This window comes from Anolis sagrei, chromosome X, assembly GCF_037176765.1.
Source record: "Anolis sagrei isolate rAnoSag1 chromosome X, rAnoSag1.mat, whole genome shotgun sequence".
NCBI lineage: Eukaryota > Metazoa > Chordata > Lepidosauria > Squamata > Dactyloidae > Anolis > Anolis sagrei.
In genome coordinates, this window is record NC_090034.1 from 94,989,446 (window position 1) to 95,011,283 (window position 21,838).

Here is a 21,838-nt window from a genome sequence, read left to right on the forward strand (position 1 = left end):
TTAAACCGCTGATCTGCTGAACTTGCTGACTGAAAGGTCATTGTTTCAAATCTGGGAATTGGGGTGAGCTCCTTCTGTTAGCCCCAGCTATTGCCAACCTAACAGTTCAAAAACATGCAAATGTGGGTAGATGAAAAGGTACCGCTCCAGCGGGAAGGTACTGGCACTCCATGCAGACATGCCAGCCACATGACCTTGGAGGTGTCTCTGGACAATGCCAGCTCTTCAGCTTAGAAATGAGCACCACTCCCAGAGTCGGACACGACTAGACATAATGTAAGGGGAAACCTTTATCTTTACCTTTCAATTAATATCTCAATGAGTCTCAATCAATTCAACATAGTTTGTGGCATCCACAAAGGCAAAGTTTCTGAAGTATAACAACTACTTTCAAAGTAAGTACCGCACAATTAAACAGAAAATAACGCTTTCAAACAAGAAACAGAATTTTTTCCCCAAATTTTGTTGCATTGTGTAAACTTAGGATGGGGACAAGGAAAGTTGGGCAGGATATACCTCTTCCTGTCACCTGCTCTTAACAGTGAATGAAAAGGTGAAAAGACTATAGAATACAGCTTGGGGAATGCATTGAGAACAAAGAGGAAGGAGTTTCCCAAGTTCATCTTCCCAAAACTGGAAAGCCAAGACTGTTGAAATCCATATGGGAATGTTCTTGGATTGCCCCATTCTCCTGTTCCCTTGATCTGTGAGACATTCCAGGACTGGGATTTATCTGGGTTTGGTTGCCTTTGGCTAATTGGACCAGTGACAGAAAGTGTTTTTGTAATATATGCTTAATTTACAAATATATAGGCAGAACATAATTGGAAGGTAAACATCATTCTCGCTTCCTCCCTCACACAGAGAAACAAACACACAGATACCTTCCAGTCACCCTCCCTAGCTTTCACTGGCCATTTCCTTAAAATTATTTTAAATTATCTCCTAAAGTAGTCCAGTTCAGTATTTACAGATTTACTGGTGTAAGTGGTGATGTGTTATTTCATGGTGGTAACACAATATTTTCGCATCCCAAAATATTCCAAGGAGATTGTTTGCCATAGAAATATGTGTGTTTTTTCTGCATAAAATATTTCGAGCACTTAAAAGAGTTTTTCGATGCAGAAAACAGGCGTTAAAACATGTTGTGTACATACACACACAGTTTGCACAGATAAGCACACACATTCTTCTGTGCAAAAGAATCTCCTACTGGACACTTCAAGATGTTTGAATAATAGAAGAACACTCTGCAAAAGTCTTGCATTATTCTTCTTGATTGGGTTTTCTGATTGTGTGGAAACTCATTTCCTGACTAGGAGACAAATGATGGTCAGCGTTCTTCCTATCTCTGTTTCAAAGTCCTGTGCAATGTCTATGTGCCTTCAAGTTGCCTGTTGATTTATGGCAATTCTATGATTTTCATGATTTTTTTCAGACAAGGGGTACTCAGGTGCTCTGAAATATAGCGTATAGCATTTGATATTCTTTGCCACACTCCCATCTCAGTATCAAGCAAGGCTGATCCTGCTTAGCTCTCTGGATCAGATGGGCCCTGTTGCCTTCAGAATATTACTCCTATTCAGTGAATCAAACCCTGACTCCCTGTTTTGCTAATTCATAATGTGCTATGTAGTAGGCATGTGCATTCAGACCAAAAAGCATGCCGTTTTTGGGTCTGTTTTTGTCTGCCCCTCATTTCATTTATTGGAAAGCTAGGAGCCCCCGGAGGTGCAGTGGGTTAAACCCTTGTGCCAGCAGGACTGAAGACTGGCATGTCACAGGTTCAAATCCAGGGAGAGTGCAGATGAGCTCCCTCTATCAGCTCCAGCTCCTCACGTGGGGACATGAGAGAAACCTCCCACAAGGATGAGAAAACATCAAAACATCTGAGCGTCCCCTGGGCAACATCCTTGTCGATGGCCAATTCTCTCACACCAAAAGTGACTTGCAGTTTCTCAAGTCGCTCCTGGCACGATAAAAAAAAAATTACTGGAAAGTTACCTAAAAGGGGAAGGATTGTTTCTGTTTCATTTGGCAGAGATTCAGCCCATTGGCTACAATGAGAAACTTTAAACCCTCAGCCATTTTAAGGCCTATCTGCATGAAACCTACCTCAGTTGTAGACCCCATTTACAACTGCAAATCTGCCAAGTTTCAAAATTCACCAATCTACTGATTTTTTAGCAGTACTTTAAGTTTTAACCATAACATTTTTTTAAAAAATAAGACATACCACAAGGATGCTGGTAATTGTAGCTGCGGACTGGGTCAATTCTCAGCCCATCAGAGTATGGACACCACCAGACTTTTTATTGACTGAGACACAGAGAGGGAGAAAAACATCAGCTCCCATCGTGTTCAGAGAGGTACTTTTCAATGGCCACCCTATGCTAGTGCAACTAAGAAAGGCAGTTCCCAGGGCCCTTTCGGGAGAAGGAGATAACTTTCCAAGAAAAAATGGAGGAGGATTATTCAGCCAAGGAGAGAAAAGAAACCGTAGATCCTCCTGCCTCAGGTATTTTGTGGACTTTTTCCAAAAATTTCAGTTCTCTGAATCCATTTCACTGGTCTTTTCATCTCTTGATTCCCCTATCTATTTTTGGAAATTAAACAAAAACGGCCCTCCAAAAACTACAAATCTTTTCATTTTCAGTGATTTTGGCTCATGTCTACTATGTAGCCCTCTGAAAACAATAGTGAAGGAGAAAGAGTCATGTATACAGAGAGGGAGGGTACCTCCACCCCATATTCCATATTTTTTGCAAAGGGAGGGTTTTTAGACCTTTCTTCTAGCAAGAGAGAACACATAGGGAGCTCAAGAGGGAGTCGATGGGGGGCATACTGCAGCTATCTTCCTCAGCATCAGTTGACTGAGGCAATTGCTTCACTCGCTCAAATGGTGTGTCAAGTATTGGGTATGTCCTATTGACATGTATTTTTTTTATTTATGTGTGTATCTGTGTATCACTCATAAATTCTACTTCATTGTCAGTAACACATTATGTATAAAACTCAAAAAAGCTACAAATAGGTATTGGAGCTGCTCCAGGGAGTCCATTCACATTACACAATTATAGTGCTATCATTCCATTTTAATGGTCATGGCAGAATCCTATGGAATCGTGAGTTTTGTCATTTGGGGAGATACTAGATTTCTCTGGCTGAAAATTCTCAATATTCCTCCTGAAACTTTAAATACCAGGATTCTATGAGATGAAGGGTCCCCTAGTGGTGCAGTGGGTTAAACTGCTGAGCTGCTGAACTTGCTGACCGAAAGATTGGCGGTTCGAATCCGGGAAGTAGGGTGGGCTCCTGCTGTTAGCCCCAGCTTCTGCCAACCTAGCAGTTCGAAAAGATGCAAGAGTGAATAGAGCAATAGGTACTACTGTGGGAAGGTAACCGCACTCCATGCAGCCATGCTGGCCTCATGACCTTGGAGGTGTCTACGAACAACGCTGGCTCTTTGGCTTAGAAATGGAGATGAGCACCACCACCCAGAATCGGACATGAGTAGACTTAATGTCAGGGAAAACCTTTAGCTTTACCTATGGGATGAAACCATGGAAATTAAGGTGCAATTGTATTGCTATATCTGTTTAGTGTGAAAGAGCCCCAGGTGTGATCTGAACTTGGGGTGTTGTCAAGAGTTCTTCTCTTTTCTCCTTTAACTCTCCTTTGATATGTCAGCTTTTTAGACACATCATAGATTGCTTCACAACTTCTTGCTACTTCCCTCCTAGTTCTGCCTGTTGTGATGGTAAAGCAGCCGTAAATAACCATTGCAAGGAAGGTTTTTAATTATTGTTTCTTTCAAAAAATGGTTCTAAAGTGGTTGCAAAATAAAATTCATTAACTAAATTACAGTCATAAAATAGTCCTCCTAATCCCACGATGGTTAAACGAGACACAAAAGGGACACACCTCTGCAGAGGATTAAATCACGGTCTTTCTCAATGTTTCCAATAATTGAAAACAAGTTATTCATCCAGCTTTGCAGCCTAAACAGGAGACAGACACCCTTCGTCATAAATCCAAATGGCTCGGTTTGCGAGCTGTTTTGTTGTAGGCGGCGCTTGCTCATGGCCTGAGACAATTGCACATTGTCCTCGCACCAGATATCAGGAAAAGGGGAAGAGAGTTTTTCCGCAAACAATAAAAATGGTGATACATTGTATGTATGTATATATCCTTTGTCTATGAACCAGAGTATATGGGTCCCACATCATGTGCATGATGTTCATTTTGTCCTCCCCACAACCTTGTGTGATAGGTTAAGTTGAGGAACAATGCTGAGGATACTCCATGTGCATGGTGTCCATTTTATCCTCACCCCCGTGTGAGGTAGGTTACACTGAGAAGCAGTGGTAAGCCCAAAGTCTCCCAATGAGCTTCAGAGATTGACCAGAATTTGAACTCAGATCTCCTGTCCCAGTCTTATTCTAACCCTGCAGTGACAGCTTGTGGCTTCCCAAGTCATTGCAGTCTCAAATTCTGGATTTTTGTTTGATCCTTTTTTAAAAAAAAGCTATCCAAAGTGCTGAATCATGGAGCCAAATCAGAATAGTTGGAGGATGTATGACTGTGTGCATGTATGTGCCTTCAAGATACTTGTCAATTTATGGCCATCCTATGAACTTCATAACATGTTTATAGGTAAGGCATATTCAGAGATGGCTTTGCCAGTTCCTTCCTCTGAAATGTCTTTTTGACATTTTGAGTCACTTTAAGAGAGAAAAGGTGAAATACAAATAATAAATAAATGTAGCCTCCAACACCTGGTATTCATTGCTGACTTTGCAACAGTGTTTCTCAACCTGGGGTCAGGACCCCTGGGGGGTCACCAAGGCGTGTCAGAGGGGTCACCAAAGACCATCAGAAAACATAGTATTTTCTGTTGTCCATGGGGGTTCTGGGTGGGAAGTTTGGCCCAATTCTATCGTTGGTGAATTCAGAATGCTCTTTGGTTGTAGGCGAACTATAAAACCCAGCAACTACAATTCCCAAATGTCAAGATCTATCTTCCCCAAACTCCACCAGTGTTCACATTTGGGAATATTGGGTATTCGTGCCAAGTTTGGTCCAGATCCATCATTGTTTGAGTCCACAGTGCTCTCTAGATATAGGTGAACTACATATCCAAAACTCAAGGTCAATGCCCACCAAATCCTTCCAATATTTTCTGTTGGTCATGGGAGATCTGTGTGCCAAGTTTGATTCAATTCTATTGTAGGTGGAGTTCAGAATGCTCTTTGATTGTAGGCTAACTATAAATCCCAGAAACCACAACTCCCAAATGACAAAATCAATCCCCCCACCCCAGCAGTATTCAAATTTGGGAGTATTGGGTATTTCTGCCAAATTTGGTCCAGTGAATCAAAATACATCCTGCATATCAGATATTTACATTATGATTCATAATAGTAACAAAATTACAGTTGTAGCAATGAAAATAATTAACATGACGAACTGTCTTAAGGGGTTGTGTGGCATTAGGAAGATTGAGAACCACTGCATTACTGTATGAGCCCTGTATCCACTTGTATCCTTGGTTTGATTTGGTTTGACAAAGTGTCTCTTCTCTAGACATCTTCTAGGCAATTCTATGGTAGACTTCCACCAGAAGTTGTCCACAGAGTTATGCTGGAGGACCTAGACGTGTCTAGAGAGGTATCATCTCTAAATATTTTCTATGTCTTCAAGCACAGTTTTATGGTGTGGTTACAAGTGATATCACTTGTTCAAACAGGTTTGCTGTTACACGCAGTTTTGTATATCAAACTTGGGTGTATCGGATATTTGTGCCAAATTTGGTACAGTGAATGAAAATACATCCTACATATCAGGTATTTACATCACAATTCATAACAGTAGCAAAATTACAGTTGTGAAGTGGGAACAAAAGTAATTTATGGTTGGGGATCACCACAACATAAGGAACTGTATTAAGGAGTTGTGGCATTAGGAAGGTGGAGAACCACTGCTCTAGGATATGGGTTATTTGTAGGGATTTGTGGATCGGGACATTGGTAGGGATACCATGGTGTTTGTTTAGAAAGCTATTGTCCTCCCAACTCTGTTGGACACCTGGAAAGAATGGACAGTCTACAAACATTACTCTTGACTTCTGGAACGATTCCCACCAGCATTGTTTTAAAACAATCCTACAAATCTCTTGAGAAGACAGGCAGACAAACATCGGTGTTCTGGAAGAAGCAAAGATCATCAGTATAGAAGCAATTATTCTCTGCCACCAACTTCACTAGACTGGCCATGCTGTCAGAATGCCCAAACACTGTCTCCCAAAGCAGTTGCTTTACTCTCAGCTCAAGAATGAAAAATGGAATGTCGGTGGAAATTAAAAGAGTTTTAAAAATGGGCTCAAAGCAAACCATAAAAAAATATAATTGTGTGGAACAAACACCAAGAATTGAGAAGCCCTCTCACTTGGGCACTAGAACTGGAGGTCAGCTATTACCAACTGTGCCATGGAGTTTGAGAAGGCACAAATAGAGGTCAAAAGGGAGAAAGGTGCCACGAGAAAGGTGCTTCAAGAGAACCCTTGTTAGGACTGCCTTTCCAAATGGAAATGTATGTCCTCACTCTGGAAGACCACGCAGATCCAGCTCTCTACAGTCACTTTTGGACCCACCACCAAGATTCTACCCCTGGAAGACAATCGTACTCAACCACAAGAGATCACATAATTATAGCGATTCCTTGGTGACCCTAGCCTGGAATTTTCTCATCAAAATCTCTTCAGACCAGGTGTGCCATTGCCTTCCTTTTAGTCCGAGTGTAATTAACCTGAGGTCACCAGTGGATTTCCATGGTTAAGCAGAGATCCAAGGACTTGTCACTTTGAGATCTTGCATTCAAAACACTACACCACATGGGTTGGTTTCAATTTGACAAATGGTGCAAAGCCCTGCATTCAGTTTTCAAACTTATTATGAATTGCCTACTTTGGTTATCAAGAATCAGCATCTTGAAGGAGTCCTTCAAATTTCAGACTGTGCTCCACATCATATTTACTACTCCCCTGACATGAGTCATTGGTCACTGTGGCTCCATAAGTTGCTAATGAGACTGTCCCTTGACTCTGAGTTTTGACCTGGATAGAAGTGTAGCCATGGGAACAACGAGAAATTAAATTTCATGGGCTCCACATTTCTCCAGCCAGTGTCTGGCATAATTCCAAACAGATGCAGACAAACAAGATTCCACAGTGAAAGATTTTGAAGAGCAGATGAAGGTGGAGGAGCAGTATAAGAAATTAAAAGTCATCCAGAGGTCAGAAGGAAATATATTAACAGGGATGGGCTAGAGAGCACCATGTTTGGACTGAGAAGTACTACCATATATATACACCCCTGAATAAGCTGACCTCATGTACAAGTTGAAGGCAGGTTTGGGGGCCAAAATTGTGGATTTTGATGTGACCCAAAAAGGGAAGGTGGGGGTAAATGTTGACTTCCATTCTTCTTCCTCTCATTCAGTTTCTTTTTTCAGTCAGTCTTGGTCCAATCCCTCTTTCCCTTGCTTGTAACTTCCATTTTACTTCTTACTATATTCAACCTTTATGTATTCTTCAAAGCTCGGCCAATCTGTCATTTTCAAGGGTCTGCCCATATTTTTCTTTAACAAAAAAAATAAATCAATCTGTCTATATCTTTTATTCCAGAACTTTATCTAGCCATTGCTCCTTTGTTGGTAAAGCCTTTGTTTTCCAAAGCTTTGCGGAAGTTATCCTTGCTGCTGTTGTGAAATATATAAAAAGTTTATCTTTATTTAAGTCAGCAATTGTGTCTGTATCCATCATTCCTAGTAAACAAAACTCTGGTTTTATTGGGTATTCTATCTTCAGTATCTTACAACATTCACCGTATATCATTTTCCAATAATTATTCACTTTGTCACAAGTCCACCACATATGGTAGTATGATCCTACTTGTGACTTGCATTTCCAGCATCTATTATCTAAATTTTTGTACATTACGCCTAAGTTTGAGGGGGTTATATACCATCAATGTAACATTTTTAACCAATTTTCTTTCAGATCTGACGCATAGGTGTATTTCAATTTTTTAGTCCAAACCAATTCCCAATCAGTTTCAGTTTAATTGGTCTTCCAATGTTTATTGCCCATTTTTTTCATATAAATTTTATCTCCTCTGTTTCTGTACCCCAACTTAATAATTTATTGTAAATCTTTGTTACTATCTTTTTTGAATCAGTTTGTTCCAGAATTCTCCATTCTCACTAAATCCTAGTTTTTTTAATCTTCTTTATTTCTATTCCAAAACTCCATTATGGCTATTTCCTCTAGAAGCCAGCCAGAGAAGATTTTTGGGATGGACAACGTGGCCTGTATATAGAGAATTGCTGACAAAAAAGAAAGACGTGGTTCAATTAAATACACAAGAGGAACTATCCCAAAGATTTAAGAATATATCCTGTTTCAATATATGCAGATTGGGTGGATTTTTTAACTAAAATTTCTGGACGTAAACATGTGTATAAAGGATAAGTGTAGACAGAGACCTGAGACATCAATTTGCAAATAGGAATGAATGGCATGACACTCATATCTGTTTTCCTAGAGAGCTTTATACAATAAATAGCCTACCATTTTATACCCGAGTGCTTATTTTAAAACAGTATTCCCAGGTAGTCACAAAAAAGAGAGCCCCAGATACATAATAAATACAAGAAGAGCTACACAGTATGGCCACTATCTGGTCAGTGTACTTAGTGAAAGGTTGGAGTCCCAGTGGGAAGTTTCTCCCACATCTTCCAACAACAACAACAAAACTTTATTACGGTCCACGACCAGCACAAAGAATACATCTTCCAATAGTCTTCCATTGGCCAGACAAGTACTGTGCCAAAACATGATGGGAAAAGTTGCAAGTGGTGGCAAAAATATAAACAACGTTGTGTTGACTTCCAATGGTTCCTGACAGGAAGACCAAGCTTCATTTATCTAGGTCAAGTTCCACTTTATTCTTCCATGCCTTCAAGTCAACTCCCATTCATGGTGATCCTCTCCTAAAGTTTTCATAGCAAGATTTATTGGCAAAGCAGGTTGGCCATTGCTTTATTTTGAGGCCGAGATAATATTATTTCCCCAAAGTCACCCAGTGGGTTTCCATGGCTATGGTTCAAACAACAGTCTTTCAGAGTCGTAATCCAACAATCAAACCCTGGACGACTTAAAGGAGTTAAAATTCACAGAACTTTCTCCCTTTCCGAGGATGCATTGCTTGCTCTCAAAGATACTGTCCAAAAAAACACAACTTCTGGTTCAGATTCCTTGGAACTGAAATCATACTTTACAAAAGTAGCTGGAAAACACACCATCGATGTTCCATCTGCCAACACGTTGGTCTTCTCGGATGTGAAGACTTTGGCAACTGTTATGAGCAGCCACTGCCAACAATTCTATATATGGACAGACCCCACTTCTTACTTAGAATCCCACCCTGTCTGTGCAAATATTGGTGGGCCAAACAGCATTCTGACCAAACAGAAACATAGTCAAGCCTCTCCCGTTGTCTATCATGCTGCCAAGATATAGTTTAGCAATGGATGCTCCATGGGGAGAAGCACTAGGTTCATAGTTGAGCATGAATGGTAGAGTCTACAGCATGACATGCTCATCAGTAGCGAACATTCTCTTCTGCTGCTGTAACAATAGCGTCCATCCAAATGCGCATCGCCTCCGAGGTAGGTGCCACCATACAGAAGAGGCGGTCATAGGTCTTGACGCAGAAGGTCATTTTGGGGCTGGGGCTCTGCCAAAGAAGAGCAAAACAGTCAATAGAATGGAGAAAGACTGTAACAACACATTGGTTGATAACACTATGTGACACAACTTTTGATCCTGGGTTATAAATGCCATTTCCTAATCGGTTCTTTTGCAGTTTATTAAAGACTTTCTGTATAGATTTCCACGCCTTAGTCACCTCTAGACTGGATTACTGCAATGCACTCTACGTGGGGCTGCCCTTGAAAACGGCCCGGAAATTTCAGATGATCCAACGGGCGACAGCCAGGTTGTTAACTAGGGCTACTTACAGAGAGAGATCATCCCTCCTGTTCAAGGAGCTCCACTGGCTGCCATTCATCTACCGGACCCAATTCAAGGTGCAGGTTCTTTCCTACAAAGCCCTGAACAGTTTGGGACCTGCCTACCTGCGTGATCGCATCTCTGTATACGAACCCACACGATCCCTTCAATCATCTGGAGAGGCCCTGCTCTCGATCCCACCAGCATCACAGGCGCGATTGGTGGGGACGAGAGAGAGGACCTTTTCGGTGGTGACCCCTCAACTCTGGAACTCACTCCCTAAAGACATCAGACAGGCTCCAACTTTGGCAGTCTTCAGGAGGAACTTGTCCTCCAAAGCACTTTACATTTCTTTAAGTCTGCTCATCTGCCCTTCCACAAACACCAGTATCACCTTTCGTTCATGTCCCAGCATTACTTCCAATTTTAACTTAACATTTGGCCTTCCCACTGTTTTTAATTATGTGTTGTTTTATTGATAATGTTGTTTATCTTATTGTCTATGTGTTTTTAATTGCTTTTATTGTTGTTATTATTGCTTGTATTGTTGTGTTTGGGCTCGGCCTCATGTAAGCCGCACCGAGTCCCTTGGGGAGATGGTAGCGGGGTACAAATAAAGTGTTATTATTATTATTATTATTATTATTATTATTATTTCAATATTAATGTCAAAAATACATAGTATAATTTTACATAGTATTTTGTGCTACATTAGAACAGTAAAGACAAATATCACTTAAGTAAAATAAATATTAAATAACCAGAAAAATAAAATAAACTAATCTGGGAATCTGCTATTACAACACATCCAATGAAGTGGTTTAAGACCAGAATAAAAAAAAAGATTAGGACTAAGTACGTTCTGTTATTAAACTGCAAAAACTTTGTTTTTACAGGACATCCTGCAGCACATGTTGCTATACAATGAAGTCTCAACCAATTAAACACAGTTTGTGGCAGCCACAAAGACAACGGTTCTGGGGTATAACAACGACTTTCAAAGTTAAGCACCACCCAATTTTACAGAAATAACACTTTCATACCAGGAACAAGAAAAAAAATTGAAATTTTGTTACATAGTCTAATTTCAGAAGGCACAAAGTTGCTTCTTTGACAAAAAGTAAATATGTTCTTCCTATAATAATGATATATTTATTTATTTATTTATTTATTTTACGACATTTATATGCTGCCCTTCTCACCTCGAAGGGGACTCAGAGCGGCTTACAAGATATATATACATACAATATATTATATTATTCGCATAGTAAAATATCAGTATTAAATATTACTACATTGTACTATACCATTATATTGTAATATTGTTAGTAATATTACATGTAATATAAATATATAATTATAATATCATATTAGTAGTAGTAGTATATTGCATTGCATTATAATATTATAAATATTATATGTATCTACAATATATTATATTATATTATATTATTAGAATAGCACAGGAGATAATAATAATAATAATAATAATAATAATAATAATAATAATAGGTTGCTGTGAGTTTTCCCAGCTGTATGACCATGTTCCAGAAGCATCCTCTCCTGACGTTTCATCCACATCTATGGCAGGCATCCTCAGAGGTCGTGAGGTCTGTTGGAAACTAGGGAAGTGAGGTTTATATATCTGTGGAATGTTCAGGGTGAGAGAAAGGACACTTGACTATTGAGGCAAGTGTAAATGTTGCAATAAGTTACCTTGATTATAATTGGAAAGCCTTGCCTCTTCAAGGCCTGGCTGATTGCTGCCTGGGGAGGGAAGTGTTAGCTGGCCCTGATTGTTTCATGTCTAGAATTCCCCTGTTTTTTGAGTGTTCCTCTTTATTTACTGTCCTGATTTCAGAGTTTTTGAATACTAGTAGCCAGATCAAGCCTGCGTCACAAACGAGAGGGGACGAGAGACAGGGCCTTCTCAGTGGTGGCCCTTCGGCTATGGAACACCCTTTCTGGGGACATTAGATCGTCCCCCTCCCTCTTAACATTTCGGAAGAGAGTCAAGACTTGGCTGTTTGAGCAAGCTTTTGAAAACGCAAGGTAAAAGACATAGGAATTGGAACAACTGGATGACGAGATGGGACAGTGTTTTCATTTTAGTATTCTTGTTATGGTTTTATATTATGTGTTAATGTTTTTAAATGTTTTATGGTGTTTTTGGGCATCGAATCGTTGCCATTGTAAACTGCCCTCAGTCGCCTAAGCGCTGAGAAGGGCGGTATACAAATATAGTAAATAAATAATAAATAAATAGCAGAGCGCTTGGTGAACCAATTTTAAGGAGCACAGCATATTATTTGAGAACACAGAAATGCTGGACCACTCTTAACAACCACCATGTCTGGGGAAAGCATGGATGAGCTCCCTCTGTCAGCTCCAGCTCTCCATGTGGGGACATGAGAGAAGCCTCCCACAAGGATGGTAAAACATCAGAAACATCCGGGCAGCTCCTGGGCAATATCCTTGCAGATGACCAGTTCTCTCACACCAGAAGCAACTTGCAGTTTCTCAAGCTGCTCCTGACATGAAAAAAATTGAAAAGAGAGATATAAGGGCTTGGCGTACCTTGAATGCACTGCGGAGATGGTCATAGTAAACCTCTTCAATGGCCTGGAAGTAAATCACGCCCTTAAGCTTGGTTTCTTCTTTATCTGAAATGAAAAAGGTAGAGAAGAACTTGGAATAGGTGGAGCAAAGAGTGTCCCAAAGGCATACACAAATGATAGATGTATAAAAATAATAACAATGACAACAATAATATATTTAATGTATTGTCGAAGGCTTTCATGGCTGGAATCACTGGATTGTTGTAGGGTTTTTTCGGGCTATATGACCATGTTCTAGAGGCATTATCTCCTGACGTTTGTGAGAGATCTCACAATCTCTGAGGATGCTTGCCATAGATGCAGGCGAAACGTCAGGAGAGAATGCCTCTAGATCATGGTCATATAGCCTGAAAAAACCTACAATAACCAGTAATATATTTATTATCCACCTCTCCTAACAGCTCGAGGCAGGGCATAGCAGAGTTAAAACACATCCATAAAAGCACAATGAAAACATACACATATTTAAATACGTGAAGCAAATGTTAAAACACTATAAACCTAAAATGTGATTGTGAAATTCATAGCTAAAACAGAAGCTTCTTGGGAATGTTTCTTTGGAAATCCTTTTATAACACCGGCACACATCCAACACAAACACATATACACATACATACTCAAAGGGCAGCAGTGTTGGTCTTGTGTGCCTTCAAGTCATTTTTTTTCAATTTATGGCAACACTAAGATAAACTTATCACTGGGATTACTTGACAAGACATTTTCAGAGGGCCATTGCATCAGAAAACAAGAGCAAAGCTTACAGCATACTTGTGAAAAAATGGCCTTGATGGGTTGCTCTGAGTTTTCTGGGCTCTATAGTAATGTTCCAGAAGCACTCTCTCCTGATGTTTCGCCCACATCTATGGCAGGCCTCCTCAGAGGTTGTGATGACTGTTGGAAACTGGGCAAGTGAGGTTTATATATCTGTGAAATAATGTCCAGGGTGGGAGAAAGAACTCTTGTCTGTTGGAGGTAGGTGTGAATGTTTCAATTGGCTACCTTGATTACCATTGAATAGCCTTGCAGCTTCAACGCTTGGCTGATTCCTGCCTGGGGGAATCTTTTGTTGGGAGGTGATTAGCTGGCCCTGGTGGTTTCTTGTCTGGGATTCTCCTGTTTCTGAGTGTTGTTCTTTCTTTACTGTTCTGATTTTAGAGTTTTTAAAATACTAATAGCCAGATTTGGTTCATTTTCATGGTTTCCAGAAAAGAAAAAATCAGGGCCAGCTAATCACCTCTCAAACTACAAGAAAGGAGATTCCATCTGAACATGAGGAATCTGTGAGAGCTGTTCAGCAGTGGAACTCTCTGCCCCGGAGTTTGGTGGAGGCTCCTTCCTTGGAAGCTTTTAAGCAGAGGCTGGATGGCCATCTGTCAGGGGTGCTTTGAATGCAATATCCCTGCTTCTTGGCAGGGGGTTGGACTGGATGGCCCATGAGGTCTCTTCCAACTCTATGATTCTACGATTCTATGAAAGGATTCCCCCAGGCAGGAAGCAGCCAAGCCTTGAAGCTACAATGTTAATCAAGGTGATCAATTGCAGCATTCACACTTGCCTCAAGCAGACAAGAGTTCTTTCTCCCACCCTGGACATTATTCCACAGATATACAGTATAAACTCCACTTGCCTTGTTTCCAACATACCTCACAACCTCTGAGGATGTCTGCCATAGAAGGGGGCAAAACATCAGGAGGAAATGCTTCTGGAACATGGCCATACAGCCTGGAAAACTCACAGCAATCTAGTGATTCCAGCCATGAAAGCCTTTGACAATACAATGGCCTTGATCTCTGTTTTTTGTGTATCTCTTTGTTATTCTCTCTGTGTGTGTTTTCCTCTTTCTTCTTCTCCCTTTTTCCTTACCTACGTAGTATGCCAAGACCCGTTTCTGGCGATCAAAGGTGAACCAGCGTTTTTTCCAGGTCTTGATTCTACCTCCCATCTTGACCAGATACCCTTTGCAAGACTTGCTGGTCACCCGCACATGCGGGCAGGTGTCCACACTGTGTCCTGATGCCTCCAGGTGTTTTCGCAAGTCAAATGCAATTTGTTTGGGCTCTCGGATCTCCACTGGACGGGGAATCTGTAAGAGAAGCCATTGGGTAAAATCAGAATTTGGAAATTGGTTTGTGGATAGAGAGAAGAATTGCTGTTCTGGGAGTTATCACTTTTAATCTATCTATATAAATAAAAATGTAATGTTCGTTTGTAGGATTAACATAACTCAAACACTACTGGACGAATTGACACCAAATTTGGACACAAAACACCTATCAGGCCAACAAGTGACCATCACTCATAAAAATACTGAAAAACACAACAGAAGGGGCTTAAAAAGCCAAAAAACCCCAAAAAAATACAACGCATGCGCAAAACCACATATATACACACAAACACATATACAGTATATACACACATATATCTATATATACACACAAAACACATACACAGAAAGGGGGAAAGAAGGAAGGAAGGAAGGAAGGAAGGAAGGAAGGAAGGAAGGAAGGAAGGAAGGAAGGAGAGAAAGAGGAAAAGAAGGAGGGAAGGAGAGAAAGAAAGAAAGAAAGAAAGAAAGAAAGAAAGAAAGAAAGGTAGAGAAGGAAGGAGAGAAGGAAATAAGAAAGTGAAAGAGGGAAGAAAGGAGAGAAGGCTCGAAAGAGAGAAAGAGGGAGGGGAAGAAGGAAGGAAAGAGACAAGGAAGAATGGAACCAAAGAGCAAAGGAAGTGAGAAAAGAAACAGGTAGAGAAGGAAGAAAGAAGAAGGGAAAGAAAAAGAGGGAAGGAAGGAAAGGGGGAGGGAAGGAAGGAAGGAGAGAAAGAAAGAAAGAAAGAAAGGAGAGAAAGAGGGAAGGAAGGTTGGCCACAGCAACGCGTGGCGGGTACAGCTAGTGTGTGTGTATGTGTATGTGTATATGTATGTATGTATGTATATGTATGTGTGTGTGTGTGTGTGTGTGTGTGTGTGTGTGTATGTATGTATGTATTTCCAGGCACTAGAAGACACTGGGCATGCTGAAATCATGCAACAGTTGGTGTGGACATCTGAAGACAAGCATAGTCTATGAACTCTTACAGTCCTATTCCAGATGCCAAAAAAGTTACTTTTTTGTGAAAGTTCTCAAAATGTTCCTGACCAATATAGCCATAGACCATACTTCTTACAGGATTTTGAACAATGTTGTGCTAATATATAGATGGATGGATGGATGGATAGATAGATAGGGCCCCCTGGTGGAACAGCAGATTAAACCATTGAGCTGCTGAACTTGCTGACTGAAAGGTTGGAAGTTTAATCCACGGAGCAGGGTGAGCTACCACTGTTAGGCCCAGCTTCTGCCAACCTAGCAGTTTGAAAACATGCAAATGTGAGTAGATCAATAGGTACTGCTTCTACGGGAAGGTAACGGCGCTCCATGCTGGCCACATGACTTTGGGGATGTTTATGGACAACGCTGGCTCTTTGGCTTAGAAATGGAGATAAGCACCACCCCCCAGAGTCGGACACGACTAGACTTAATGTCAAGGAAAAACCTTTACCTTTTTATATATAGATTACATGATTTTCCTGCAATGGGATCCCAAAATTGATCCACTTGGGAGGGGAAAGTTTCCCCTCCAACAGAGGCATTGAAGAGATAGTTTTACAATTGCAGAATTTGTAATAACCTTCAACGCATCCCAGACACACCCTTTTCTGGTTGCAAATAAAGATGAATTTCCTGTACTGGGAACTTTAAGAAGCAGCACTTCACTTGTAAAATAGTTTAGTAAGCCTTTCTCTCCCATTTAACATAAAAAGCTATTTGTTGCTCAAAGCAAAATGTGGATTTCTGAATGCTTTTGGTTTTATGTTGCTTTTAGGTAAAGGTAAAGGTTTTCTCCTGACATTAAGTCCAGTCATGTCCGACTCTGGGGGTTGATACTCCATTTCTAAGCCGAAGAGCCGGCGTTGTCCGGAGACACCTCCAAGTTCATGTGGCCAGCATGACTGCATGGACCGCCATTACCTTCCTGCCGGAGAGGTACCTATTGATCTACTCACATTTGCATGTTTCGAGCTTGCGACCTTTCGGTCAACAAGCTCAACAGCTCATTATTATTATTATTATTATTATTATTATTATTATTATTAGGTTGGCAGAAGCTGGGGTTAACAGCGGGAGCTCACCCCGCTCCCAGGATTTGAACCGCCGATCTCACAGTCAGCAAGCTCAGCAGCTCAGTGGTTTAACCCGCTGCGCCACCGGAGGCCCCATTAAACGTAGTGTTGTAAAATGGCATCCCTTAAATAAAATGGTCAAACAAAAGCAGAATTTGGTAAAAACGGGCAAAAACTATTAACAGACAAAATAAAGATTTTCTTTTTGGACATTTCCAAAATAATTTTCAACCCCTGGATGGTTGATTGCATGGATGCAGACTCTGCGGATACAGAGAGCCAATCAAATTCCAGTCCTAATATTAGAAGGCTGCTGAAAAGAACGAAAAGATCATCTAAACAAGCTTCACATCAGGATTAAGGAACCTGAGTTTCTCTAGAAATTAATAAACGTATCCTTGTCTCATCCTTCGCCTCTAGTTGCTTGGGCTGACTTTTGTTTGCTGACACATTTAGGAAGTTCTCTTACCTTAGTTGATGGGGGCCGCTCCATGGGTTTTGCCTCCTTGGCTGCTTTCTTAACCTCCTGCAAAAGAAAGAGTTTGAAAGCAATCAGGTTTGGAAAGCATGGAATGTAAAAAAAGCAAGCTCCCTACAGTCCCAGACATACCTGAGCACACAGAGAGACACAAGCAAGACTCACAACTTCCACCTATGTCTCCAAATCTCTCCTTCATGCATTCTGCATGAATGCAGGCAGCTGACAAAGTGAAACTAGCAACTTCCTTGTTCAAGGAAACTCATGTGACAAGTGGTTGCAAAAGAGGGTTACTCCGGGTGACAGCACAGCCCAGAGCTGAGAGTCGGTTTTTTTGCAAGGGGTAAAGTGATTAAAAGCTGCTAATTAGAATGGATGCGTATTTTGCACAGAACTAGTAGCAGCATCATGAGTGCCGGTGGCGCAATAGGTTAAACCCTTTTGGTGGCAGAATTGAAGATCGACAGGTTGGAGGTTCGAATCTGGGAAGAGTGTGGATGAGCTCCCTCTGTCAGCTCCAGCTCCCCATGAGGGGACAGGAGAGAAGCCTCTCATAAGGATGGTAAAACATCAGAAACATCCGGGCATCTCCTGAGCAACGTCCTTGCAAACGGCCAATTCTCTCACACCAGAAGCAACTTGCAGTTTCTCACAAAAAAATAATAATAATGAGCTTTTGCTACCTTCTCTGGCAGTCTACGCCATATCTTAGCCCAGATTCTGAATGAATTATTCAAGATGCTGAACTTGGAATCAGGACTTTGAATAGCTCCAGATTAAAACATGGAGCAGATTCACCACCCTACTGACATGAAGCTATCAGTAGGCAGGGAATAAGTCACTAAATACCAGCAGGAAAGTACAAGGCTTGAATGAAAAGTAATGCCTCCACCTTCATTACTTGAGTTTGTATGGGAATATTTCAATAAATCAAATGCAGAAATAATCCTTAGAATGTGCTCTTTAACTACCACTATTCATTTTTCCACATAATCACCAGACAATTGCATACATTTCTGCCAATGATGAACAAGTTTTCTGAAGTCATTACGGAATAAGTCGACATTCTGTTTCTGCAACCAGCTTCTCACAGTTCTCTCATCCTGGGTACCCATTGCGCACAGATCTTCTGGTAGCCAAGCAAAGCAATAATGTGACCCACATGTTCTTGTGAAATGACAATTATGCTTGAAATTTCTCTCTGAGTGATACGACGATCATCCTGAATCAATTTGTCAACCTTTTGCTTATGAAACTCGGTGGTTGCTGTCACAGGACGTCCAACTCTTTGTTTGTCATGCAAGTCAGATGTTCCCACCTCAACATCTTTGAACTTTCTCGCCCAGCAATGCACAATATTCACATCAGCACAATCACCATAAATAGCTTGCGTTCTCTGATTAATCTCCTTTGAGGTGACACCTTCTGCTGTTAAAAATTCAATGACTGCACATTGCTTAAGTTGAATTGACCAACCGTCTTCGCAGGGTTCCATACATCACACTTTAACAACACAACCATTCAATGCTAAGTCTTCCCGCCAAAATGGAACTGTAGAGGAGAGTCTACTGATCGAGCCAGTAACTGCCACATACCAGTACTGCCATCTGTTGAGGAGTTAGGAAGGTGGAAGCATTACTTTTCATTCAACCCTCGTATTACTTCATTGACCCAAATGGGAAAGTGTTACTTCATTTGCATCCTATTTGTGTGCTTCCCATAGCCAACTGGTTGACATAGAGGTTTCTTTTCACTATATGGAAAGAATACTAGATTTGATCAGCCTTTGGTCTGATCACAATGTAAAAATAATGCTTCACTAGATAGCCATTTGGTCTGATCAAATATGCTTCTTTTTTCACTGACCAAACACATTGGTTCAGGAAGTCACAATGTTCTCTCTCAGGGGAGGAAGTGGGGCTGCATGCAAAAAGCTGTCTAAGAGATGTCTGGGTTTTCTTACTATTAACAGATACAGAATTGTTTCAAGGGACAACAGGAAGTGAGGGAGGACAGCAGAGTGACCTCTTGCATTGTTTTCATTTCTGGGCCTAAAACATATGACATTTGGCTTGATCACAATTTCATTGCAGCACTAGACCATACCCAAAGAGCAAATAGCAACTTCAGGAGTGCAGTTGACAATGGGAAACTATTTATTATCTGTTATCATCTGGTTTATTTTTACTTGCATATATTATTAATTGTATTTATTTATGTTATAAGCCTTTTGGGGAGATGGGGTAGGGTATAAATAAAAATTATTATTATTGTTATTATTATTATTATTATTATTATTATTATTATTATTATTATTATTATTAGATACACAACTAGAGTAGTACACAGCAAACAAGATCCCTGTGCTGGCTTTTGTATTCGATCACACGTCAGACACTTCCCAAGTGTCTAGGACTGTGTGATGTATCCGCAAATAATGTGTGCAGATCCGAGTAGGTAATTGGTAATTGGTAATTTTGTCAGTGTTGATTGTTTTTAATTGCAGGTCAAAGTCTTTAGGCATTGCACCCAGTGTGCCAGTCTCCACTGAGACCAGCTTTACTGGCTTGTGCCAAGTCTTTGCAGTCCAATCTTTAAATCCATGTATCGTGTCAGCTTTTTCAGTTGCTTCTCATCAATTCTGCTGTCGCCTGGAATTGCAACATGGACAATCCATACTTTTCCCCCCATGATTGTGAGGTCAGGAGTATTGTGCTCCAAAACTCTGTCAGTCTGGATTCGGAAGTCCCAGAGTAGTTTGACGGATTCATTTTGTATAGCATTTTCAGGCTTGTGATCCCACCAGTTCTTTGTCGCAGGCAGATGGTATTTGTGGCACAAGTTACAATGAATCATCTGAGCAACGGTGTTATGGCTCTGCTTGTAGTCTGTCTGCGCGATCTTCTTGCAGCAGTTGAGTATGTGATCCATCATTTCATCTGCTTCCTTGCAGAGTCTACACTTGGGATCTTTCGTCGACTTTTCAATTCTGGCTTTGATGGCATTTGTTCTAATGGCTTGTTCTTGGGCTGCAAGAATCAGGCGCCCCATCTCCTTTTTGGAAGTTCCACTTGTGAGCCACATCCATGTTTTTCCTTGTCTACTCTCAGGAATTGTCTATGGAGAGCCTTCTTTGGCCAGTTTTCTCTTTTGCTCTTTGTTTTGCACTTTAAGCAGCTTTCTACTATTGACTTCCATCAATGTTGGTTCTTGATTGCCTTTCAGATAATCTGCAGTGCATGTTTCTCTTCTACTGTTTTGTTTCACTTGCAGAAGCCCTCTGCCTCCTGATTTTCTGGGCAGGTAAAGTCTGTTGACATCACTACGTGGGTGTAATGAGTAGTGGATTGTCATCAGTTTTCCTGTCTTCTTCTTCTTCTTCTTCTTCTTATTATTATTATTGTTATTATTTGAAACACAACAAGATGAGTCCACAGCAGACAAGAATAATGCATGCAGATCCCAGTAAGGTGGCCTTCTGCAGCTGGCAGATGGTAATTTTGTCAGCGCCGATTGTGTTTAAGTGCAGTTGTTGTGGTTGTTGTTGTTGTTGTTGTTGTTGTTTTACACTTTAGAAAGCAAACACAGATTCTACATATATACCCAGCCCTGAGTACAGAACTTACTTTGGATTATTCTGAAAACAATGAAAATCTTACCATCCAAAACTGGAATGGATGCTGTATGGACAGTGTAGCTCAGAGAATTGCCCCCTACCACTCTTTGTGTTTTGCTCTCTCCCCATACATATCTATACAATAAGCCTTCATTTTCTTCTACAGTCCTTCTCAAAATAGTGATCAGAAGTGTGGTTGTGTCACTTCCAGTCCCCGTTTTGAACGAGAAAGGAGAATATGCAATTCTGAATTACTTTTGCATAGTTTCACCTGTTAGAGGAGTAGGAGTTCTAAATGGTTTATGGCCACAAATGTTTGAAAGTGGCATTGTTTTTTTTAATGCAGGGTCTATGGGAGATTGATAGGGAGCTTTGCCCAAGTCTAGGAGTCCAATGTGTTAGCTACTCACCCTTTCCTGCAGCAGCCGCTCTCTCTCAGCCATGGCTTCCCGCACCCTTCGCTCCATCTCAGCCAACTTGCTGACGCAGGTCCCAAGGCTGTCAGGAAACATATCTGGTTAGTGTCAGTGCTGATGGAGATGCCATATGGACAGACAGTGGTGCAACATGAGATGAAAGTACCCCTGTGTAAGAGAACTGCTATCCATAAGACCACAATGGGGGGGGGGGGGGTTAAAAGGAAACTTTGCTTTTGTTGCTGCTGTGTTCCTTCAGTTGTCTCCAAATTACAACAACCCTTTTCAAATGGCTTTTTTGGTGGGATTTATTCAAATGAGATTTGTCATTGTATTCCCTTTAAAGCTGGGAGTTTGGGACTGGGAATAACAGTTCCTACACAGATAACAATTTTCAGAATGAAGAATTTCCTTCCCAGGACTAATTCTGAAGTTCTGGTGGCAATTCAAGAATGGGCACTTTGCTTCAAGGCTGTGCA

At 40.9% G+C, this 21,838-nt stretch overlaps 1 protein-coding gene across 4 annotated transcripts in view; it reads right to left on the bottom strand.

The window, feature by feature from the left end:
- Positions 1 to 8,592: 8,592 nt before the first annotated feature.
- The window catches only part of LOC137094896 (pleckstrin homology-like domain family B member 3), a 60,663-nt gene continuing 47,417 nt past the window's right edge, over positions 8,593 to 21,838 (bottom strand). For all 4 annotated transcript variants that reach the window (XM_067460839.1, XM_067460836.1, XM_067460838.1 and 1 more), the window contains 5 exons: positions 21,354 to 21,441; positions 17,319 to 17,375; positions 14,554 to 14,773; positions 12,650 to 12,735; positions 8,593 to 9,797 (listed from right to left, as the gene is read on the bottom strand). In XM_067460839.1, the coding sequence (XP_067316940.1) occupies positions 9,663 to 9,797; positions 12,650 to 12,735; positions 14,554 to 14,773; positions 17,319 to 17,375; positions 21,354 to 21,441 (586 nt within the window). In that variant the 3' untranslated portion in view covers positions 8,593 to 9,662. The remainder of the gene's footprint in view (positions 9,798 to 12,649; positions 12,736 to 14,553; positions 14,774 to 17,318; positions 17,376 to 21,353; positions 21,442 to 21,838) is intronic.